Genomic DNA, 26,335 nt, shown 5'->3' with positions numbered 1-26,335 from the left:
CAATTGATAGTTTAGTAATATGTACTGGTTAAGTCATTTTTATTGTAGTAAGAAAATGCTTAGACTTTTATATGCTAATGTATTGGAGTAGTCAATAATCGGTTCTGTTAGAATGTCACCATAGCAAACTATATCACAATAGGTCAAAGTTCATTTTGGACCTATCCAAAGACACCTTACTGTAAGAATCACCACAGCCTGGTCGCTCAGTGTGGCACTCAGTCCTTTTAGTAGAGGTACACAGCTTGAAATAAGAACCTCATAACCTCAGAGGTTTGCAGCTCACGAGGCCCTTCAGCCCATTGTGTCGGTGCCAGCTCTTAGCTAGAGCAATCCAAAACTAATCTCACTTCATAGCCCTGTTGCAAATGTTTACCTGATCTTCCCTTTAAATGCTTGCTTCAACCATTCCTCTGCAAATTAATCCGTACTTTTAATAAGTCTCTAAATAAATAATGTCTTCCTAACTTCTCTCCTTAATCTCTTAATGACAATTGAATTGATGATGCCTCATCATTGGGCCTCCAACCAGATAGTCTTTCATTTTCACTCTTTCAAAACTTTTCAAAATTTACAAAAACCTCCCTTAAATCTCCTCTTAGCCTTCCTTTCTCCAGTGGCAATAGTCGCAGTATCTTGAGCCTCTCTTCCATAACTACAGTTTCCCATTCCTGGAAGTATCCTGATCAATCTATGCTGTATGTCCTCTATGGTTTTCATATCCTTTCTATAATGGGACGCCGCAATCTCTGCCCCAACTGTGGCCTAGCATGGCCTTGTACAAATTGAGCATAACCCTTATCAACTTATAAAAAAAATAATGCTGTTAGCCCTTGTATCTGCCTCCAGGACACTTTAGAGGGATTACCTATTTGCAGGGCTAGGCTTCTCCGTTTCTCTACACCGTTCAGCGACTTCCCATTGACCGTATACTCCCAATCTTGGTTTTCTTCCGAAATTGCATAAGGGAAAAGATTGATAGATTTCTTTAGCTATAGAAAAACTTAAATCCATACCAGTTTGGAATATAGCAGATGAACAGTAGTTACTGCTTTATAAACTGCTGATCAGTATCTGTCCTGCGGCATCGCGTTGCAAGATACCATTCACTTTAGACATATGGAAACCGCTGTAATATATGTGATTTTTTTATAGTACCGATTTTATTCTCTGAAAATCTTTATCGAAGGAGAACACAGCAAGTAAACATTTTCAAGGGTAAGTAAAGTCATGATCTGACGTATGTAAGATTTTTAAAAATCTCAGTGTGTTACATCTTTATTAATGGCTCAATATTTTCAACACCCGCACTGACAAGCACAACAACGGACTGTGCTGAATGTTTCTTTAATATTTAGATGCGATGGAGTTCTTACAGATTGAACATGCCGCCATGTTCCCAACTCAAACAGATCACAGTTGTGCAGGACATCGGCATCTGTCGTGAGCTTTCCAATCAAACCATTCTCCGCAAATATTCTTTGATTCACTGCTCTGAGTTCCTGCTAATTGAATAATTGTCTGCAGAACCGAGCGCCCTTATCAAGAGTATTCTCTTATCGGGAATTTACAACGAAATATTAGCATGGTTTCTGCTGGACTATTTGTATTTGTTATGATCGATTTTCTGAAGTTTAAATGGCTTCGTACCATTATTCCCTTAATCCGGGTTGTAGCTACATTGAATATAAATAACGAGGTGCGACAGGTTACACAGAGGATGGCGGCGTATGAGCTGGAAACAGTCCAACTGGGCAAAGAATTTTAGCAGGAGCTCGCACCTAAAATATCAAGCAATCGGCAGCGAATCAAAAGAAGCATTTTCGTTATTATTCTTTATTTACCGAGTGCTTTAGACTGCACTCCTTTCCTTAAATCGCAAATGTAGTTTGAGACCGGCTTGTATTCTCATTATTATTCGTAATATTCCTGGGCCAACCCGTCTTAGACCAACCACTCCAAACAGCGGTTGAAGCTATTATCGAAGCGTTCAGATCAGAAACACTGTTAGTCCAGCCAAAACACACACGAAGGGCAGTGGCCGCGACTAACTGCGGATTCTCAGTGGCGGGGAAACTCCGACTAAACTATTTTTAAAAATAATAATAAACAGCCACGAAGCTGTTATTTCTCCTCGGGCCGTGTCGGCCGCCGGCCCCACGAAAGGGTTAAGCGCCAGATTGGCAGCGAGATGCAGTTACTGGGAGACGCTCAGAGATGGGAGGTTCCAGCGAAATCCCCCACGATTTGATTTCCATTTCCTTTCCCTTTTTACTTCGATCTTTGACCACTTTATGAACTCTAGTCTCTTCCTCCCTCCCTCACTCGCACCCTCTCCTAGTTTGAAAGTTTGTTCTCTCTCTCTCTCTCCCCTCCCTTTGGCAGATGTCACTGGCACCGATCTGCTCTCCTGGGTTTGGACGGATTCAGACCTGCGACGGTTTGGCACCAGTTGGAATCGAAAGGACTTTATACTAAAAGGACACTTCTTGGTTTTTTTTTGTTTCAGCATTGTGTCCCCCAAGGGAAGCAAGCGGGTGGAGCTGCAGATATCCCCGGGTAAAGTCTCTCTCCCTGCGGGACTGCTCCAGGTTCGAGCCCCTGGGATTGCCCGGGACTGCCGCTCCTCTCCCCCGGTGATGTACCAAGGTTTGGCCAACCCTCCGCCGTACACGGCGCGCCCAGACCCGGTCGGGGCTTTCCTGCACTCGGCCAGTTCTGCCGTCTACGTGCCAACCACCAGGGTGACCCCGGGCTTCCCTTACCTGCAGAGCGGCTCCTCGCAGCAGAGCAGCCCGGTGTCCCCTCACCCATCCTGGGCGCCGCCGGTCGCGGGCAGCGAGCCCTCGTGTAGCCGGCACCCTGCCTCCTCCTTCGCTTCCAGCCCGCCCGTCTCCAACCTCTCTCCCCGGGAGACCGCCTTCAGCAGCCCGCTGTCCATCTCCTCGGCCGCCGCCGCCGTGCGGGACCAAGTGAGCATCAGCTGGACTCTCAGCAGCTCCTTCCCCAACCACTACCCGCAGTACATGAGCTCGGAGGCGGCCACAGCCTGGAACCCGGCTCCGATGGACAACCCTGCCTTCAGCCTGATCCCAGCTCGCAGACACGGCGAAGGTAGGAAGCCCAGCTGGGAAATGTGGGGGAATGTTGTATCAAAGAATGTTAGAGCTACACAAGAGGGAGGCGAGCGGAATGTGGGGCTGGCTGTTGCTCTGAACGCAAGGGGTGGTTTTATTTTGTTAAAATAATCTTTCAGGAACTTTTCACTTGTTGGGCACTGGCTGATCAGCTCACTCGAGCTTCCTGAACTCGCATCTTTCAAAAACTTAGTGCCAGATTTTATAACGGGATCATATTACTCGCAGGTTAAGACAGGGGGAAAGAATCAAGAAACCTGCTTCTAATCGTTAATATAGCTGAATGTTGACATTTTAATGTGCAAGTTAGTTACAATCGACAACTAGAAGGGAGCTGTTTATTGTCAGAGTTTGTGAGTATCGGTTTGATATATATTACATGCGGATACAGTGTGCCAGTGGTTAGAGTTAGACTAAAATCGTTAACTCTGGCAACTTTAAAGGTGTGTAAGAACTAACTCCAGCTAATGCTTCCCCCGTTTAACTAGTGGCGGGAGACAGTGAGGTTGTAAGTACAGAGAGCAGGGTTCTCGCTATATTTTGAAAAACCGACAGATTAAAATTATACAAATGATGTGACAGTCTAATTTTAGAAATATTTTCTTCCAGGCGCCGGTTCTCATAGCCTTTGTTAATAAAGCGGCCAAACGTGTTAATAAGGCGATTCATGTTATATGGAATAGGTCAGAACACAACTAGCCAGTATCTCGATTACTGACTGGCTAAGAGGCGCAACCGAGGCCTAATGTGTACAGATTCCCAGCAATGTCCGTATCTCAGGGCTGTGTTGATGTGGGTGAGATGGTGCTCTAGCTGAACTAAAGATTCAATTACAATAGCAAAATACTGCGGATGCTGGAAATCCGAAATCACGACAGAAAACGCTGGAAAAACTCAGCAGGCCAGGCAGCATCTGTGAAGAGAGAAACAGAGTTAACGTTTCAGGTCGAAGACCTCTCGTCAGAACTGGCGAACAATTAGTTCGATCGCGTCCTTTCAACAGGCGGAAATGGAATTTCCATTTATGAGATTTAATAAATGCGAAATTTTGTATTAAAAACAGAAAATGCTGAAAAACAAAGGAGGTCAGTCAGCGTATGTCAGGCTATTGAGTTTCGCGTGTTCGGATGCCTGTGCCGTGCAGATCATATCACTCAGTGAGAAAATACAGGACAGAAACAGAACTTATTTAATACACCCGTTATTTTATAGCTCACGCCTTATTTTGATGTGTGATTTTTCGACCCCGAGTCTGTTATGCTGTCCGTAATTGAAGCTTATGCCTTTTGGTGACAAAGTAATCAAACTGTTACACTCCAAAGGATGACTGTTCAATTTGAAACAGAACATGGCCGGGAGTCTCTCCACTGCTTGGGTTAACCTTTCGGTGATCGAAAAGTGGATGAATCACAGTTAAACCCGCTGTGTGGAGACTCCTCTGCTCTGTTACATTATAAGTATGAATGATATCGTGGTGTAATGGACAATGTTATCCCTCAGTTGTAGAACATACTGTGGGACAGAGCAGGTAACAGAAGCTATTCTAGACTGAAATAGCTCAATAACTAAAAGTCTGTATCCCGATTTGCTCTTATCAGTAATTCTTTTCAGAAGGAACCAATCCCATATAATTCGGGTAAATTAAAATATATCCTCCTCCCCCCCCCCCCCCCCCCCCCACCCCCTACAATTCCTTCTTGGTTTCCTGGTTTGTGCTTTAAGGGCCGGGCGGTGAAGATTCGCTGTCTGTGTTTATTTTCGTTGAATCGAGTCGAAGTTTTCACATTCTTCACTTACTCTTCACTCACTCTGCACTTCGGGGTTTCAATACAATCCGTCGCGGCGGCTCGGTTCTGTTTCTCAGAGAGATGAAAAGGCGTTTAGTGTTTATTGAAGAAATAGCGGGGAGCTCAACGATCAGAAAGTGAATAGGGAGGTCTCTGGATGGAGGGAAATAACACTGTAGAGACTATTATAATCCACATTACCACACCCCGCCAGAGTCCGCTCTTCTACTGGTATCGCGGCTCTGTGGAAATGCAGAACACATATATGGATATATATATATATATATATCTTTATATCTGTATATATATTGTCAACAACCTGAAACACGCGAGCAGATACTCGACAGGAATTGGTATTTTCTTCAAACATCCTGCAGTTTATAATTAGTGGGGGAAATCTGCGCTTCCAATATCCAATCTTACACACATATTGTAGCCTTTTTATATGCAAGCGACCAAACGTTGCACATGCCAGATACCATACAATTATTGAGCCTAAAGAGCAACTGTTGCTATCAGACTGCATGTAGTAGGGTTAGTTGTTCATACGGGACCAACACTTTACTCAGCGTCTTGCTGAGGATTTTTCAGGCCGTGCTCGAGTGGAGTCTCCGCTTTCTTTGAGGGGAGTAGGTTTCCTTTGTTCCAACAGGCAACCGCAGCGATTCGGCTGTGAGTGGGAGAAGTACAGGAAAAGGTGTTTGGCAGGAGCATGGCATGTTTAGTATCAGGAAGAGAACCATGGAAAGTGATGTTTTTTTTTTAGTTGAACTTGAAAGATTTCGTTGGTCGAAATATAAACGCTTACTGAATGTTATTTGGAAAAATAGCCATGGCACGTAGGTTAGGCCTTTGAGTACAAGACAGAGCGACAGAGGCCTGTCGAGAGCTCCGGCCAGTTTACAGCAGCGACAAGATATTGGTCACAAGTTTCTAACGTTAAAACTTTCTTTCATATTTTCTTAGAAAACCGCTACTTATACGAATTAAGCAAATTGCTTCAGGCCATCTTTTTAAAATATTTTGGAAAGATCGATTAGTTTGGTTTTAGTAGCTTTCTGGAAACTGAGGTTTAAAACACAACTGTGTCACATAACAGGTTGTTAGAAGTTAAGCACAGGACTGCTAATAGTTTCTGAAGGGTCTCTCTGTAAGGGTCTAAGATTTCACAACACATTAGCGAATAGTGCCTCTGCCCAGGAGTGTTCTCTCCTGGAGTCCCGCTACAAGATCAGCCCTCAACCCAATGGATAAGAACTAGTGATCTCACAGTATTATTGAAAGTGACGCCACGTTAATCGAGATGATCTCGGTTCAGTTCTAACCTGACTGATTTGTGATTCTTCAGTGTCTTGTTCAGGTGGGGGGATGGCGAACATCCTTTTAACTGTAAAATGAAAACCAATTGGTGCTTTTACAAGAAGGGTCTTTCTTGATTCCCTCCTTTAACCAAAAAGGGACGGTGAAAAGCTGCAGGGAACAGAAATCAAAGAGCAAGGCAGCTTGAGAGCGCCCCTTCCTCGGGGAATTCGCGGACTTAAAACCTCGTGAAAACAATCTCTAACATGAAAGCAAAGGAGCGAAATACCTAAAATATGAGCCAAACAAACCGTGATATGGGCGAATTTGGGACCTTACGGAAAATCTCGACACCTGTGTGGGTGACGTGGTAAAGGGGTTGATCAGAGCAAGTATTAATGGAACTGCTCAGACTGGCCCAGCTCAAAACTCAGTAGAGCAGCATGTAGCCAATCAATAACAATGCGATAAGTACCCTGGCATGGTAGAGGAAACGATTGTACAAAGATACAGTAAGCGTGGCATTTTTACATCATCTTAAGGAACATTGCTGTACGTTCTGACCCGCTCCCAGTGTCTGTTCGTTGTAGTTTTCAGCCTTCACACGCCTCCTATTTTTCAGGTTTAGATTTCTTGGGGGAGGGAGTATGGGGAGTGGGGGTTGTCCCTGTCAGACGTGTATTGCACGGAATGGAACACATTGCGTGGATAGAAACCCGGCCTTGTGGCTGTTTGGCCTATTTTATTTTTGTCTGTGCTTTCACCAATCACCGCGGCCCGATTCCTAAGCACCTGTCCTTCTTCCAGTTGCTCCTTGGTGCCGTGCTACTAAACTAGAACTGAAAGAAAAAGTGTTGGAGTTTTAATAAGGGGAAATACAGGAAATACCCACCAAGCCAGTCGTCATGAAAGATAAATACAGGGAAGGGTAAGGTTGGGGCGAGAGGTGTGTGTCTCCAACTCCAACCGCTGACCTTTCCCTTTCATTCCGGCATCTTCTACTTTTATTTATGGGCAGGGAAGAGAAATCGCGGCAAGAGCTCGCACCCTCTGCATTATTCACTAATCACTGAAGTTACACGTTTATCTCTGTTTTATCACTAAAGGCAATCGGGCTAAAATTACCAAATGCTGTGAGTTGTGTGTGTGCGCGTGTGTGTGTGTGGTGGTGGTGGGGTGGGGGGGGGGGGAGATTGGGATTAGTTTATTCTGAAGCCCAATGATCCAGATTATCTGCTTGGTTTTGACACAGGTCGGTTGGGAACCAAGTTCCGGCAGCGACACGCAAATAACGACTAAAAGCAACATTCTCCAAATGATTACTTTCAAAATACGGAGCAGTCTGGTGACTGGGGTTAGGGCTGGTGTTAGAAGACACCACACGGGATTGCATTGAAACAAGTGGTTTCACTCGAGTTTCGAAACTGGGGTGACGGGGCAGTCCATGGGAAATGACAGGGCAGTCGTTCGCTGTAATATTCCCTGAGCTTTCACTCAAAACACTTCAAAAGTAATTGTGGAAAAAAAGAAACAAGTAACAATTTTTATATTTCCGTCTCCGCCGTTATTTTACCGTATAACCTATTCAATGTCCAATTATTAATTTTTACTGGGGGGAAAAATGCTACATTCATTTTTCGTAGTTTAATTTCAGAAAGGCAGTCAGGTCTGGGTGAACACTCTCATCTTCAGCAACAACCTGATACATGAATGATTGTGTAAATGAACTGGTGATCTGTTGTGATGTTTGCGGGTTTTGAGTCATTGGTATTCAAATTAACCAAACTGTATTGCTAATGGTTTAATGATTGATGCACTTCGGAATTAATTCCAGTCCGCAACCAACGGCGCCGGAGGGGAGTGTGAATGTGCAAGAATTTCTCCCCTTTCACTGACTGAAACAAGCTCGGTCTGAATGGACTAGCGAGGGGAAGGGGCTGCACCTTGCAAAAACGCGCTGTGTTATTCAATAAAATCCAACAACAAAGACGAATACGGGACACGTTAAGACAGCCTCGAACGGCCCGATAACTTATCCGGCCCGATGGTGCGGTTAAATATCCCAATTCCCAGAGAGGTTCAACTTCACTACAGTAAAGTCAGGGTTTAAACTACTTAAGCTCCAACTATTAATAGTGTATTGGGGAATACGCAAATACGTGATCGGTTAAATAAACAGACGCTGATCGTGTGGCCAGGCTTAGTGAGGACAGATCTACAGAACTTGCTGTAAATTATAACAGATATTACAAGATCAATTCGAAAAAAAGTTCTCTTTATCAAGCACTGAAGAATGGTGGACGATTGCTTTAACCCGTTCTGATCTGTAAAGTCGACGAATGTCCTGCCAGTTTGGTAACGGGTTGTTGCCCCCCAGAAGCGAGAAAAGGGACGAGAGTGATAAACATCCCAGAGAAGTCTACCTTTGTTGACCTCAAAAATAATGATGTATTGGTTAAAGCGAAAGAGATGGGAGTAGAGGAGAGATAGGAAAGGGAGCAAAAGAAAATGAGACCGAGGGAGAGATATAAACAGGAAAGTGAAGCGAGACAGACAGAGAAAGAGATAGACATAAACAGACGGGCAAACGGTGAGTGTCTGTTTGATGCCGACATTCATTTTATACCAAAACACGATTACACATCCACGCCTACACTATCCTCAATACACATCATAAATGAAGCCCACCAGATCACAGCTGCCGAGTTACTGAAGGCAACCTCCGGATTTATAGAAAACCCGAATTACTAAATGTGTCGCGGCACACAAGGGTCTGCCAAAGCTGCAGTATATTAAACTTAATTAAGATTTGTTTTCCGATAGTCTGGAATTACACACTGACTACCCCGGCAGAAATACAGTACTGTGTGAGGATTGGTGCAGTTTATTAATGTACACGCCTTATATGCTTATAAAGGAACGATTCTATAGACATTAATCTGTGTCCTTTTCACAAGGCGTCTTCGTAATTAAACATTCTTTGATCAAGATTTTAAGTATAAATCAACATTTAAAAAAATCAAATACCTTTTAAAATGTGCGATGCTTAATTCCGAAACATTGAGTCCCAGTGTCCGGACCCTCGACTTACGGGGTTATCGGCTTGCAGTACAAGCAGAATCAAAAAACGATCACTTAAAGTTCAGTTCAAGCAGCTTCCCGCACGGGCTCGCTATTCATTGAAGTCATGAACTGTTGGGAAAAGAAAATGACACAATTTTATCAACACGCCATTGTTTTATTTGAATTCAGCGCCATCCATATTCTGGCCAAACTCTGATAACTATTTAACCGAATTGGTGGATTAGGAGATTGTGTGATTTACTAATTCTGTATCTTCAGATCTAAATTCATTTTAGAGTGATTTTTTGTTTTACAAATTTTTTACAATTTCTCAAACTGAATATGAAATATATTCAATATTTGTATATATTTGCTGCTTTAGCACCTTAAACGCAAATTGAATTAAATGACTTTCTGTTTTTGTTCGGAATGAGTAATCTGACCCGCGTTATGCAGTCAATAGTAAATAGGAGATTTAAGCGACCTCTCTCTTTTGAAATAACGTAAGAAATCACACAACACCAGGTTATAGTCCAACAGCTTTATTTGAAATCACAAGCTTTCGGAGCGCTGCTCCTTCTTCAGGAGCAGCGCTCCGAAAGCTTGTGATTTCAAATAAAGCTGTTGGACTATAACCTGGTGTTGTGTGATTTCTTACATTTGTCCACCCCAGCCCAACTCCGGCATCTCCACACCATGGCTATTTTGAAATAACAACAGAAAATGCTGGAAAAACTCAGCAGATCAGGCAACATCCGTGGAGAGAAATTTGAGTTGACGTTTCGTTGTTATTTCGGATTTCCAACATCTGCAGTATTTTGCTATCTCTTTTGAGAATTGGGATCAAATTCCTACAAGTTTCAATGTTTTAGATTTTTATTTCCCCAGATTACTGATGAAGAATTGTTCCTTATTTTGTGCGTTTTGGTAACAGTATATTAAAACTAGTATAATAAGGCATTTAATTACACTTGGTTTTTAAGTATGAAAGGAAGAATTGGGGTCTGAAAAGGTGTAAAACAGTTCAGTCTCCAAAGTGCGAATAGGACATCGAGTCCAATGATCGTTCCAAATCCGCTTTCGACCACTTTCTTTTTAAACATTTTTGATACTGGCAGTCCTCAAAAATACTTTCTTGTGAAATAGTCTAAAACTTTCATTGAAATCTCTTCCTACCTTCGGACTGTGACAGAATACAACCGCCAATATTACATTATTTACGAGATCTACGTAAGCAATAAATCACTGATGGTTATGAGCCACATAAATGGCAAATGTTGATGGATATAATTGATTTTCAAGCCCGGCCGGAATTGTGTTGCCCGGCTCCACTACATGTGGGATCCATTCTCAACTAGTGGAAGTGACAATGTTGGCGGGGTGGGGGGGTTGCAAATACTAAGCAAACAACTGACAAGTTGCTCTTGGCACTCGAGATCTGATCTGCCTCCGGAGCCAGTCATCGATTAAAATAAGGGACTTTGTCTTGATTGAGCGAATTATTGGAGCAGCTGCTTGGAGGTGATTCAGTACCGGTTCAGTGAAAGGAGGCAATTCTCGTGCAACGTGACATTGGAATGACCGCGCACGCGGATGTTGTCCATTAGATCCCATTAAAATGCCTCAGTGAGCACTGCCAAACTTGCCTTGTAGTTAATCAAATCCAAAATGGCTGTGAAGATTTCTTTCTAAACTACAGGGATCGAGTTGTCAACCCTTCGTCCTTCTGTTGTATATAAAAGATTGTTCAGTATAGAAATTCATTTCACCACACATTCCCACTGAACCCGAATGTGGTTTGATTGAATTACAGCACATACACAATTTAGAAAGACTTGCATTTATATAGCGCCTTTCACGACCACCGGACGTCCGTCTCAAAGCGCTTTACAGGCAATGGAGTACTTTTGGAAGTGTCGTCACTGTTGTGATGTGGGAAACGCGGCAGTCAATTTGCACACAGCAAGCTCCCACAAACAGCAATGTGATAATGACCAGATAATCTATTTTTGTTATGTTGGTTGAGGGATAAATATTGGTCAGCACACGGGGATAACTCCCTGCTCTTCTTCGAAATAGTGCCATGGGATTTTTTACATCCACCTGAAAGAGCAGATGGTGCCTCGGTTTGTCTCATCTGAAAGACGGCACCTCCGACAGTGCCGCACTCCCTCAGCACTGCACTGGAGTGTCAGCCTAGCTTTATGTGCTCAAGTCCCTGGAGTGGGACTTGAACCCACAACCTTCTGACTCAGAGGCAAGTGTGCTACCCACTGAGAGACAGCTGACAATTGAATGACATCGAATCATTCTTCTATCATTCTATGACTCTCACTGGTCCTTTTCTTGCAGACTAATTATAATAAGAGATGTGGCAGGGCGGAGGTTAATTCACGACCGTCTGTTTAGTTTGAGGGATTGGGTGGCACCGACTTTTAAAAAAACTGTCTATCTCTGGTACCAGGGCTTAAATTCAATTTAAACAGTTAGGAAATAATTTATTGTTCCCGTCAGCTGGTTGACTCCTCCATGAAATTAATTCCGGACAGTCTTAACCCAGTTTCATGTGGATGCTGGCTCATGGCACAAGACTGCCCACATTCAAAGAAGCATCAGGGAGAGCAATTTAAAACAAATTTGGCACATCAGAAGTTGCTGTTCTGTGAAGAGGTTAGGGCTCATGATTGTCCTTACTTTGATCAGTCTGTGCTATACCTGACCTGGGAGTTGTTGATGCTGACACTGAGTACCCAACATAGGCGTTCCGTTTCCAGCCATGCCGTCTATTGCCTTGATGAGCATGAATAGAAAAAAAGAAAACAATATTGAGCCAGTTCTTCACTTTGCATTTTCCCATATCATTACACCCTGGTCATTGGTAGAGTGAATAGTTGAATGGCAAGAGTTGACATCTCCGTCATCACTATTAATACTGCAGTAGATCCCTAACCAATGTTCTCTTCCTCACAGCTGATAGCACTTCCTACATAGGATTAACGAGGATGTACGGCACCGAAACAGGCCATTCGGCCCAACCAGTCCATGACTGGAGCCTCCTCCCGTCTATCCTCATCTAACTCTATCAGCATAACTCTATATTCTCTTCTCCCTCGTATGTTTATCTAGTCTCCCCGTAAATACTATTCGCTTCAACCACTCCCTGTGGTAGCGAGTTCCACATTCTCACCACTCTCTGGGTAAAGAAGTTTCTTCTGAATTCCCTATTTGATTTCTTGGTGACTATCTTGTATTGATGGCCTCTAGTTATGCTATTCCCCACAAGTGGAAACACTCTCTCTGTTTCCACTCTATCAAAACCTTTCATAATTTTAAAGACCTCTATTAGGTCAGCCCTCAGCCTTCTCTTTTCAACCTTCCTCTTTCTATCCAACGTTATGCCCGATAACATCGCTAGTTCACCATCTGGGTGAAACCTGAATGTGAATTTAAGCCAAGTGGGATTTAAAAGTCTTGTCTCTCAGTACATATTGAAGTGCATTGACACACTACTCGTGGATCACTATAATATTTCCGGTTGTAGTGAAAACTATAGAGTCAGGTCCAGATGTATTGCGGGGGATAGAAGAGTCGATTCTCCACTCAAGAGCTACCAGAATAAAATCAGTGGCGCATCACACTGTAACTACAGTGTCCGTGTGGCGCATCACACTGTAACTACAGTGTCCGTGTGGCGGGGCTTGGCTTCGCACTGACTGCAGTTACGGTGCAAATGAGCCTCAATCCTGGATTAGGGCCTGACCTCTCACCAAAACCAAACTAGGAAGAGGTGTCTCGCTCCGCTTGACTTTGGAGACAGTTCAGCAGCTCCCGGCCTACCTTCAAATTTAGCATCGGTGCGTGGTTAGGGTTTCACGTCACGCTAAATTTACAGAGTGTGAATGTATTCTAAAGTACAACATACAAACAGAAAGGCCTTATACTCGATATCTGCTGTGTAGGTTTTATCAGATCCCGTCCAGGATACAAGACAAACCATTGCATGGAAATCTTTGTTTAGATGTGTTAAGGGCAACCTATATCCTCAAGGCTTATGTAAATTTCCTTTAGTTGGTTGATAAATCTAGGAGACAATTCCCAAACCGTAACTCCCCAAAATAAAAAGCAATGATGTTTACCATATAAAAGGGTGGTTGCTTAATCCAGGCAAAGAATATAATGACTTATATTAAAGCTATGGCCCATTGGAGTTCTTTAAAAGACTAAAGAATCCTCATTATATGCAATGTTAGGAGCTCTGTATATGCAGACTTATACAACTGCGCAGAGTTCCACTTTCCCACGTTAACATAAAAACGCAATGGGACTAACAGTGGGAGTGCCCACTTCCTGAAAATATTGGCATGAGTCCCGCTTACGTTAATAAAATGCCCAGAAAGCCCAGACGACCTCCTGAGCACTTTTAAACTCAGCTTGACACCAGGCCATGCAATGCTGCGATGACTCACCCAGGGGGGTCTCACCCTGCTGCACTTCAGTCAGGTTCAAATGTATTGCGAGTGTTATAAGGGTCGATTCTCCACCCAGGTGCTACCGGTTAGGAAAGGTGCTTGCGAGGAGCGCTGACAGGGAAATCGTGGGTCACAGCCCCCCGCCATTTTCCATCTATTTAAGTTCAGGGGCAGGGGCTGAAGGCTGGAATTTCTTGACCAGTGTTCATGGCAGCTCAGTTTCTTACAGATCGGAGAATCAGCCCCATACTGTCAGTTTTGAATCACTAACCAGTTCAGGCAATGCAAAGGTGGCAATATAGCTGCACCTTTAATGTTTATAGACAGAAGCGGTCCAAGACTCAAAACCTTTGTTGTCCTTAACTTGTAGTACACTAGACTGTATCGATAGCCTGGCAATTTATACCGTTTATTTATATGCATTGTGTATGTATGTTTGGCAGTTACTTTGGAATCTATTTTCTACCTAGAACTACTTGACGATGTCCTTGAAGGCCGAGAGTGCGTGAATTGTGGCGCTATGTCCACCCCACTGTGGCGGAGAGATGGAACTGGCCACTATCTGTGCAATGCCTGTGGACTCTATAACAGAATTAATGGAATTAATCGACCCCTTATCAAACCTCTCAAACGGCTGGTAAGATATAGGAGCACCGTTCAGCATAGCTTGATTGCAGTTTTTAGTTAATGCGCTGCTGAAGCAACTGTAGCATTCTGTAATTTTTAAATAATTACAAATAAGTTACCCACGTAATAATCTCAGAGCAGACTCTCTACCAGTCAGTAAATGACTCCCACACGCTCGATTAAGGTGTTCGTTCAGCAAGAGGAGGAGTTGTCTTTTGATGAATAGGCATTTTGTTCCCAATGTTGTCCTTGTTACACTGAAGGATTTGTTTGAGAGATGGAAACCCTCAGGAAAGATTTAAGGTATTTGATGTTTTCAAATTAGTACACAATTAGATTGGTTAATAGTGTTTGAAGTGGAGAAAAACACTTCAGAATGTGTACTTTAACACGTCTTATTGGCTTTGAAATGCTTTTATTTTTGTTTACAACATTTAATATTTTGACTGTAGTTAGGTCTGTTTGTTATCACTGGCTTTTAAAATTCCTCTTTCAAAGGGAATTTTCCATTATTAGCCCCCTAAAAACCACAGAATGGTGCTTTGGAAAGTGCAGTATTTGAGATTGTCATTTTGTTAGCAGGTCATGACAGGGAAAAAAACATTTTCCTTTGGTATAAAAGAGAATAGTGATCATAGTTTATTGTTTTGAGAACTGTTTTGGTTCGTTCCTCTAATATGTTGCTTCGGATGTTGTATTGTCATAACTGTTCCAGCAACCAATCGAAATGGAGAGGATTTTTCACTGTCTCTGGTTAAACTTCCTAACTTCATTATTTTCTGTAGATAGCTGGGTGCATTGCAATTGGATGAGACGCGCCTCATGAATTTGTCGGATCATTCTTTAAAAAAAAAAGTTAAAAATCCACTATTTCCAGTTCAGTATGAAATCATTATATCTCATGAGTTAGGAACATAGGAACAGGCGCAGGCCATTCAGCCCCTCGAGCCTGTTGAGCCATTCAATTAGATCACGGCGGATCTGTATCTTAACTCCCGCCCTGGTTCCTTAACTCTTAGCTAACAAAAGTCTATCAAACTACTAACCCCCCCCCCCCCACCAAATTTTATTCCAACAAAATAACAACAACATTCATAACATTTAATCAGCTCAAACAAGTTTGTTCCCAAAATATTACCTTGAGACAGTTTACACTCTGATTTATACAAATAAACTGTTAAACTGGAAGAATGTTTGAGTATACATGTTCAGGACCAGTAGATATTAAACACTATCAGCGTCTTAAATTTAGCTACTAGTCCATTCCTTGCAACTTTCAAACCCAAACGGAAGGCAGTCGTACATATTGTGGGGAGTTAGCAGTCTTCGAACCAGGCCGCTGAACCAAGACAGTTTAATGTTTGATGTGAATTGCGTAATCTAACGAGTCGCAAATAAAGAAAGGGGAAACAGTATTTACATAATGGCTTCTGTTAGATTACTGCTTAGTTGGGAAAAAAACTGATGCTCGTTACAATTATTGTGATATCAGCAAATATAAATTGTCATCTGACTGGAAGAAGAGCAGTATAAATGAATTAATTAATGAATATATAGGAAGGCGTCAGACGGCTATTACAATTCAGGTGACAAGTTCAAGAGCAGTTTATCAACATTATTTGTACCATGGGCTTATATTAAAGCCTTGAACTCCTGCGTAAATAAATCATTTTATATAAATGCTATTTTTAAAAACAGGATTAAACAATCCACGTGGTGTGAGAGCTGTCCGAGTTCATTGTGGTCTGAGTGCACGATACCAGACGACATTATTCAGTGGGGTTTTATGGGGCTATTTTAGCAGGGGCGCTACTGATTTATTGAGCGTCATGTCTCTATTATAAGGGTTTTAATTTGTGAGATAGAGTTATTCCCGTTTAAGCTATCTATATATATATCGCACATATAAATATATAGGCAGCTAAAGCTCATGATTGAAAACTCGTGACAAAATAACTCCTCACGGGATCTTCTTTACCGGGGTTTAAGCTTAGTCCTGACTAAAACGGACCTGAAAGAATGCTTGCTGCGAATGAAAGGATATTAAAAGCAAAGCTAATCAAAAGGATGCTTCACTATAATGCTGGAAAGAACTTACTTCTCGCTCTTTAAATCTCAGACACACGCCTGGTAATGACTTTGAGCACAGGTATACAACAGGCCTGTGCCAACCACTTATTTTTTTTTCTTAAATTAGCATTATTTCACTTATTAAAATGATTAATCTGATATTCGGATTCGCTGAAGGCACTTATTTTAAACAAGTGAGTGCGAATGTTTAAGATCATCAGTTTATCCATTAATCACTCTCGCGGTGCGGGCAGCAGGGATTTCATCCACACGTTGAAATGGGATTTTTAGCCTTTGCTTTTATCAGCTGGGTAGCTGCCACTATAATATATTGGCTGTGAAATGTAATCTGAACAAGCCGGGGCTTGCTTGTACCATTCCTGGCTAAATGTGTGCTCAGCGTGATGTCAACATATTAATGTGGTACCAGTGGTACAATATACACATGTCCGTTACTCAGCTAATAAGCTGAAGATTAAAGCAACATTTCCAGTGTTTGCTTTATTGTTACTTTCTCACCGGCCGCAGATCAAATATGTGCGCAGTGCTGGTCCCTGGCCACGCCCACTGAATGGAAAACAAGACATTTGGTCAATTATTGATTAATTGACCAATCCAGGTTCAAGATAGGGTTGCCACCTGTCCAGGTTTAGACAGGATAATCCGCTTTTTTAAATAAAAAAGGTAAACCAGACAAGATTCCGTTTTTATAACAGAAGTCCACTTTACCCATGCGCCTGACGGCGTGAAAGCATTTTATTTATTAACCTTATGATTATCAGCAAAGAAAACACAAGCCACGATCCAATGCCCTGTCCTAATCCTAGCCCGCCTCTTCCAGTTTTCGAGGGCTAAACGTGGGCCAATTGGAAAAAAATTCCTCCCTCCCTTAGTCAGTCTGCAGCACTAATTTCGGTGTGGGTGGAACTGACCATATCCCATCATGATTCATCAACTTGAGAGAAGGGCTGAGAAGAGCAAATTGGAGAGAAAGTAAAAGCAAGCCATTCTCTTAATAAATGAGATTTGGAAGCTCCATTTTTCCGAAGGATATTCGATCTGTTGGGGAATTGTGCATGAGATGAGGGAGAGGGGCAACCTAAAAGGAGGGAATAATGAATATATATATAAATAACACAAATAGCAGATTCGCTCCTATATAAACCTGTAACTGATTGATGTTTAAAAAGAAAATAATCAAATGCCAATGAGAAATAGTTCCAAGTTTTGTTTCAGACTTAAATACTGGGTTTACAAGTTCAACTGGACACCACTGCTGTGAATACAGATTGTCAGGTTTCCCTTTTCTCTGGAATAAGAGCTCCCTCGCCATATATAATACATTTGCATTCTTTCCCATTAAGTTATGTGATTAAACAGCTGATAACTTAGGCAAGTGCAAAAAGAATCACTTGGCATAAACAGTTACACTCACTCAGGGGCCTGGCCAAAATAGCCATCAACTGGTCCAGGCAGCAGGCGGTCGAGGGGGTCGTTCGGCCTGATTGCCTGCCTCTCTTCCAAGGCCATGTTCGCGCCCGTGTGGCCCTGGAAATGGAGCACGCGGTGTCCACCGGCACGCTTGAGGCCTTCCGCGACCGGTGGGTGCCGCAGGGACTGGACTGCATCATTACCCCAGCCAATCAAATTTTAATTTAATTTGTTAAGGTTTATTTAAAGTTTTATTAAGTTACAGACAATTTGTTTGAACACCCAATCAAAAAGAGTACACGCACTCAGTTTCTGCTTCTGAATCCACACATGGGCCAGTTATACTAGCCAGCGGTGATAAAGCATCGACTATCTGCAGTAACTCATTATTATTATTGTTATGCTAACCCACCTTGGGACAACATAGCTGCTCCCTTAGCCTGCAGTACACACCCTTGGTTGTAGCAGCCAGTAAAAAGCACATAACTCACAAAGGCCACCACGCATTATTAAAGTCTAACAGCTACTCTTAATAGTCTTTACTTATTAAGCAATAGTCAATATTAAAGTATATTGTCTTGACTGACAGATAGGTTAAATGATTTAAGGATGAGACCAAAGGCCTAATCTCTCACTGTTCTGTCAATATGTGAGGGCACAATTTAAATGATTCTTGAACCAAGGCAATCTGCGGTGCTAAAGGTTACTGTGAACTAAGGGGCCAATGGCAAAGCTGTTTCTTAGTAAAGCACGATTCCCAGAAGGCCTTGCACAACAGTAAATTCCAAGCTTTTCATGCTGGAGGTTGAAGTTTTCTGTCTAAAACAAACATTCCTACCCTCTGGAAGCTCTACAGACACTGTACTGTACTTGAGTTTCAGAACAAAATCTCTGTTATTTGTGGACAGTAACACTGTCTTTTCTCTGTCAGTCTGCATCTAGGAGAGAAGGACTCTCCTGCTCTAACTGTCACACCACTACCACCACCCTGTGGCGGCGTAATGCTGAGGGAGAACCTGTCTGCAATGCCTGTGGACTGTACATGAAGCTCCATGGGGTAAGTAGACACAAAAAGCCATAGCACTGTTTAGAAGTGTGTCACACAACAGAATCCAGAACTGTATAAATCCACCACATTTAATCAATGCTCACAAATATGAGACTGTGCTACTGGCCAGAGGTTCATTCAGCAAATGCTGTTCATCTACAGAAAGCTGGTTTTGAAGCTGAAGATTGAGTATAATTTTGCTTTCAGCCTTTATGGGGTGTTTACTATTCTTTAGTTTCCTTACCTGCAAATGTCCAAACACGTGGAACTTCCATTTTTATTTAATCCGTTTCTTTTACTGCTCTTCATTTCATGAGTCAGAAGGTTGTGGGTTCAAGTCCCACTCCAGAGACTTGAGCACAAAAATCTAGGCTGACACTCCAGTGCAGTACTGAGGGAGTGCTGTACTGTCAGAGGTGCCGTCTTTCACATGAGACATTAAACTGAGGCCCCGTCTGCTCTCTCAGGTGGACGTAAAAGATCCCTGGCACTATTTTGAAGACGAGCAGTGGAGTTATCCCCGGTGTCCTGGCCAATATTTATCTCTCAATCAACATCACTAAAATAGGTTATCTGGTCATTATCACATTGCTGTTTGTGGGAGCTTGCTGTGCACAAATTGGCTGCCGCTTTTCCTACATTACAACAGTGACTACACTTCAAAAAAGGTACTTCATTGGCTGTAAAGTGCTTTGGGATGTCTGGTGGTCATGACAGGCACTTTATAAATGCAAATCTTTCTTTATGTTCACATGGAAACAAATAATGAAAACTCTTAAACTATTTTATTTACTAAATATGCATCAGCTCTAGAGTTAGGTATGTGGATATTAGTTGGAATTATAAACCACCAACTGAAAATCCTCCTTAAAGGGACTCAGTTGGTAGCACTCTCGCCTCTGAGTCAGAAGGTTGTAGGTTCAAATCCCACTCCAGAGACTTTAGCACAAAAATCTAGACTGACACTCCAGAGCCATACCGAGGGAGTGCTGCACTGTCGGAGGTGCCGCCTTTTGGATGAGATGTTAAACCGAGGTCCCGTCTGCTCTCTCAAGTGGATGTAGAAGATCCCACGGCACTATTTCAATGAAGAGCAGGGGAGTTATCCTCAGTGTCCTGGCCAATATTTATCCCTCAATCAACATCAATAAAAACAGATTGTCTGGTCATTATCACATTGGTATTTGTGGGAGCTTGCTGTGCGCAAATTGGCTGCCGCGTTTTCTACATTACAACAGTGACTACTTTTTTTTTAAAGTACTTATTTGGCTGTAAAGCGCTTTGGGGCGTCCGGAGGTTGTGATAGGGGCTATATAAATGCAAGTCTTTTTTTCTTTATGTTAAAAAGCTCATTCTGATCTGAATACAGCCCAAAGGAAACAAATGTAAATCCTGTACTTTCAACTGATCCCAAACGTGTAAAGGACAGGGACTAAGGCTCTATGACAACACGCTCAAACAGCACAGGCGACTACAGTTACATTTTCCTGAAGAGATGTTTGGAGTATGTTCTCCCATGCCCTGACCCCCCAGTTTAAAGGTGGCTGTCAGGCAAAGTGATTTGGCAACAGCCTGATTTAAATTTTGTTCTTAAATGGATACCGAGAGTATTAGTTACTTGGTTCCACCTGACACATGAATAAAATTACTCTGTAAGGTCACGTTCAGTTCACATCAGCCTGCTGCGGGTTTTGTGATTTTTTTTTTAGTGCAAGTGGTGTCTAAACTAACTCAATGTGATTTTTCAAAGGTAATAATACATTGAAACATGAACTTTTATTTCTGATCTGCTTCTTTTCTACATTTTATTTATAAAATCCTTTGTTTAGTAGTTTAACTTATTGAGACCTCACTTCACTTGGCAGATTCCACGACCTTTAGCAATGAAAAAAGAGGGAATTCAGACCAGGAAACGCAAACCAAAGAACGTGAACAAAGACACACCCCCTGCAGGTGAGCAACTCTCTCCAGCACTGCTGACTTTTATTATGCAACCTTTCAGCTTTTCTGGCAAGACATTGAGTCATAGAAAAGAACAGGTAGTCCTATCAGTGAAATAATGCTGGTAAAATATGCCAATCTGCAGGAAGCTCGTCACTGGGAAGGCGGTCTTTTCTTGCAAATCTTTTTCAAATATTTGTTCCATATAGGCATTTCCAGCTGCAGTCCATCGCTGCGGGTTCTTAAGACAATTGTGAGAGAGACTTTCATAACTCGCATCCCATTGCAAATGATACAAAGTTTACAATTAGTGAAGAAATACTTCAAGGGAAATAGCAGGTGTTGGCACAGATCATGTAATTATGTCAGAGGACACTGACAGATGTATGGTTGTCAGGGGGTATGTTTCTAAAGAACCATATATTTTCTCTGAATTTTGAATGTGTTGAAAACAGTAGTTTTAATTTAAATTTACAGTGAGTTCATATTTGAAATAATCTACCAGGCATATATAGGGACAAAAATAGGAGTATTCAAAATGCAGTTGGATGCTATAATGGAATAATCAGGTACTGGAGAGATGAGTTTCAATGGGCCATTTTAGATTTTTCTTATTCTTATGTATGTGGGAAATGAACCAACCCACTGGCTGTAGAATGATGCCTCATTACAGTAACCTCTGATGTACCACAGCATCCAACAGTGTGTATCGTCTTTTGCTTCTTCAGAAATGGAAAACACTACTCTTTAACCTACTTGAAGATTTTATGTATGTTGCCATATTACTTCTACTAATTTTCTCTCCTGAGATATGCAAAGGCATTAGTAAAATTAATGTTTCTTGTGTAATAAACCCTACGCAGTAAAGGCTGTTTGTGATAAACACACCTCCAATCTCTAAGCTAGGAAGTCTAGGAAACAGCTAGTAGGGCTGAACAAGCTCTTAAATGTTCATTGTGCGTTTATTTACTACAATACATTTTGATCAAAAATGTTAGTTTATGTCATTGCAAGTCATCAAAAATGCAAACACAATGGATAAGGACTTTAATAATCTTAATAACCCACAAATCACTATTAAAGCTAATTTGTTCAGATTTCTATGATGTGAACTACCTTTCTCACACATTATGAAAATGCAATGCTTTAGGGTTTAGTTTCCCCTCTGTGTGTTATGCAGCAGTATCAAAGCGGCTTTGTGCTTATGTTATTACCCTACACAGACACACACACTGATAGAAATTGATATTTGCTCTATCTAGCATCCACAGACTGCGCTCAGGTTATATATGTATATGCTTCACTCATGCAGACTAACCTTGTTGGACAAGATTCCGGAAACAAATAGACAACTGGGTCATTAGTTTTCAATTCTGAGACAGGGTCTTGCACCCAAAATGCAAACCTGTCTTTTCGCTTTGCAAATGCTGACCGACCTGCTATGTAGTTCTAGTATTTTACTGTTTTGTTTGGCTCTTTATTTTATTGGATAACCAATTGGTTGAAAACTGTAATCCAAATTAATGCTGGCTAATTGTTTATTCAGCATCTCGCCCAGTAGTCTGATAATATGCTGAAATGCCCCATCTCCAAATATTAGGCAGTCATTTCAGAATGTATCACAATATTTTGTTACCATAATGATCATTTGGTATACCTTTAATTACCACTCATTGCAAATATTATAAGCCATATTATAAGAAGCATCTAACATCGTAGAAAATACTGATGAGATATATTTATTTTCATTCCTTCTTATTTCGTTAGGACTGCTGTGATGATTACACATATCAAATATTCCTATTTTCTCTTTTTGTTGTTCAGGCCCTTTTTCAAGTTTGCCATCCACCCCCAGTAGCACTCCGACTGGTGCATTAGAACTTATCACACCAAAGACTGAGCCAGGCCTTTACTCATCTGCATGCAGAGTCCAAAGGATCAGCACCCAGGTAGGTCAGTGAATGGGGAAAGGGGAGAACTTGTTGGGCTATTCCTTACCCTTTATCCAATGTATTCTAAGAAAGGTGACTCAATTGATGCTTTTTGTATGTAAAATAAATTAGTCACGCTGCCAGAGATTAAAGGGTAGAAATTCTGGCGGTGGGTCATAACTTCTACCCGTCGCTTTGGTTCCACCATGACTCTGTCCCAAATCCCAGACACAATTCATCAGCATATTGAGGGAAGGCACCTGTGTCTGTAGTGGCACAACTGGGGTGCCCCACTCAGTGGAGGAGCTGGAATTTGCTGCTCCTAAATGGGTGCCCACAGCTGAATCAGGCTAAAGACCTAGGTCAACAAACCTTTCTGTAACCTTCCCTCCTCTGGGAAGAGTTCTTGTTTGATTTCTGCGTGATGGGGCCTATCTTTGGCCCAGTACAGCCCCTATGCCTGCCCAGGGCCTATCAGAAGCGTTTCTGGTGGGATTCTCAGGGTAGCTGGGGAATGCCCTCAGAAATGCCCCAATCTGCTGTTGAGATGTGGAGGCGAGCCAGCAGAAGACATAGCACTCCCCCACCCATCCCCCAGTCAGAATTTCCCAGTGAAGCCCTGAAGCAGCAGAAACTCAGCGGAGCTGGGTGCCACCTCACCCCTCGGTTCCTCCGTCACGCCTGTGCCAGAAATCTGTCACACGAAAGAGCGGAAATTCTACCACTAAATGTCTTGGCTATAAAAATAAATTACTGATCAGCCCAAAATTCTCTGGAAAGATTTTTGAGTGGTGTTGGTGAGCACAGTCAGAAACAATAACATCATAATTCACAGAATATATTGTAGACAAAGGAAATAATGGCCACCCCGGATGTGAAGAAATGCAATGATAAAAACTAGATTTCACTAAATCTAGAAATACATGGTTCAGTGCACTCAGCAAAGGATTTTGTTTCTCAATGAACTATTGACATTTATTAACATGGGGAGAACGACTCTTTAACAGGATATGTTTACCATATTTTTGATCATAACTATTTCACATTGTATTATTCTAAACTATGGTGATTAGGTCCCTGGCTAGCATCAGAACACAGAGTATATTTTCTGCTGCCTAACCGAATGTTAATTCATCTTAATCCACTTCTACTGCGTTGTGCCCATCGTCAAGCCATTTTGGAGATTCGCCTCTTATTGCTTGTGCAGAAAGTTTTTTTTTCTTTATTGTCACCTCAATTTTAAAGGTATGTTTTTAATTTTAAAAGTTCATCAAAAATCTGATCCCTGCACATTCCTGTTGCACCATGGGCAGGCTTTTCTACAAAATATTTTTTTTTTTAAATCTTTGACCAGAATTGATATAATTTTATCGCTTTTACTTCATTAGAAAAATAAGTCATTGGCAACCAACAATGTGCCTAGCTTGCTCACAATTCCCTGTTTGAATTTCTTCAGTGCTGCTCCTGCCCTGCCCTGCCCACTCCACTCAGACTACTTTGGTCAAAGTTGCCAATGGCAATTATTGTGATTGTGACACAACAGTCAGAAAATTATGCCCAGAATGCTCAAATATCCAATTTTCAAAGCTCAGTACAGGAAACAGGAAACTTTCGATTTACCGGCACCTAAATAACCGGAAATCTCGGTTAACTGGCAAAATTCAGGAGTAGGTTCAGGTAACTTTTACTTCCTTGCCTTCCTCCATCTGTTGCTGTGCAAAGGTGTGGCTGCAGCTGTTGCTAAGCTACAGAGATACTTGCAACTTGTGGCCATTGTTCTGCACTTGTTGCTAAGCAACAGGGTTTGTTGCTTTATACGGAGCTGTCAGCTCTCCTTACTATAGCTTTCGGTTATCCAGGATTTTAGATGAACCAGCACCAGGTCGGTCCCGTGGGTGCCGGATAAAAAAATGTTTACTGTACATTTAATACATTCACTGCCAAATTTCACTTTGGAGAGGACAGCACATTCTCAATGTGTAATCATTGCTATAACCTTACATTTTTTGTTAAAATTGAATTGCTCAATGAATGATTAGAATTACTGGCCCTAATATTTACTCGGAGCTGGGAAGAGAGTGTGTGGGGAGGATATTCAGTCGCGAATCCCGGACGGACGGGTTTCCCGCACACTCTGCTGAATTTAATGGCAGGAGTTCGAACAGGTTTCCCGCCCACCAGCCAGCCAGATTGACAGGCTGTCTGTCTGTCTGTCAGGCTGGAAATCAGTCGGGGAGCGGATGGGTAAGTCCGACATCGGAGGTTGGCCAATCACTGGGGTGTGTATATCAGCCAATCACGGGGATCCACTGGCCTGGAGGTAAGCTTGCTGATACTGGGGTGAAAACCCTCCTGGCCCACAAGCAGTGCAATAAAGGTACTTACCTCATTGATCTGGCCCTTCTCACCACCTTTTACCTGCCGGCCTCCAAGGAGGCAGGCAACCTCCTTAAAATATTTTAATGACCGACCCGCCTCCCGAGAGCGGGTTGATCATCTGCCCCCGTCCCCGCCTCCATTAAAACCAGAAGTGGACGAGTTGGGGTCGGGATTCAGAATTTAAACATTTTTTTACCTTCCCACTCGCACTCACCCCACCCATCCTTGGCAGTTAAAACTCCCCCCCACTATGTTAGAAAGACGTGAACATTGGTTGAATTCCCCATTTCACAGGCACCCTGATCCATGTAAGGGAAACTGGCAAAATAGTTCTGAGGTTATCAGGGTTCAGATTTACTGCCAAATCGCTTTGGGTCAAGATGTTACTACTGTGAGATACTTATATTACAATTCTAACATGACATAGGCTTGCCCAATCCTATTCACGGTCCACTTCAACAGCTCGCATATCCTTTGCTTCCAGGACACTTCAGTGGCAAGTGGCAACAGTCTTCACTTCAGCATTCCAGCTCTGAAACTGACAAACTCAAGTGAAGCAGCCGCAAGTCGAGATTCCAAGGGAGGCAAACCTTACCCCTGGGGCAGCATGGAACTAGTCTGACACCAAAGAGACCTCCACCACAATCCTGCTAAAGCTACATTTTCACTGATACCAAGAATGGAGTTTGCAACTGAGATTCATTTTATCTGAATGAAAACTGGAAATGATGAAAAGAAGATAAAAGAATGCCAGGAAGAGAAATCAAATGGAATGCTGGATCATATCGTGTTATATAATTTAAAAGAGTGAGTGTTGCAAAAATGATGTCTTACTGCCAAGGCTTAACACCACCTAAATTCTATGTAGGTGACCTTGGTGCAATTCTGTTCCAACATTGTTAGTAATTAAGTGCCTTTTTTTGGACCACCACTTGCTGTATGTCTCTAACTTTCCGTTTGAAAACGGATATTTTGGAGTGTACTCCCTGGACAGTTGCAACTATGGAACAATTTGAACAGACCTTGCCTCCGGTAAAAATACAACAGCGTTTCATTGAGAAATTATTTTTTCTTAGTTTAATTAGTTCTAGTTCTATATGGATGGTTCAGGCTAATAATAAAAAGCAATTTAATAAATTCGGATTGCCGCTCA

At 42.2% G+C, this 26,335-nt stretch overlaps 1 protein-coding gene across 1 annotated transcript; it reads left to right on the top strand.

Moving 5' to 3' along the window:
• The first annotated feature begins 2,336 nt into the window (after positions 1-2,336).
• Positions 2,337-26,335, top strand: LOC147103193 (transcription factor GATA-4-like). The gene is made up of 6 exons (XM_085962590.1): positions 2,337-3,114; positions 14,226-14,392; positions 18,815-18,940; positions 20,797-20,884; positions 22,697-22,821; positions 25,667-26,335. The coding sequence occupies exons 1-6, from the start codon at positions 2,640-2,642 to the stop codon at positions 25,802-25,804; spliced, it is 1,119 nt and encodes a 372-aa protein (XP_085818716.1). The 5' UTR covers positions 2,337-2,639; the 3' UTR covers positions 25,805-26,335.

Source organism: Somniosus microcephalus, chromosome 20, assembly GCF_052327205.1.
Source record: "Somniosus microcephalus isolate GS21.2 chromosome 20, FLI_Smic_1.0, whole genome shotgun sequence".
NCBI lineage: Eukaryota > Metazoa > Chordata > Chondrichthyes > Squaliformes > Somniosidae > Somniosus > Somniosus microcephalus.
The sequence above is the reverse complement of the archived record's forward strand: the minus strand, read 5'-3'. Positions and strand labels throughout refer to the sequence as shown.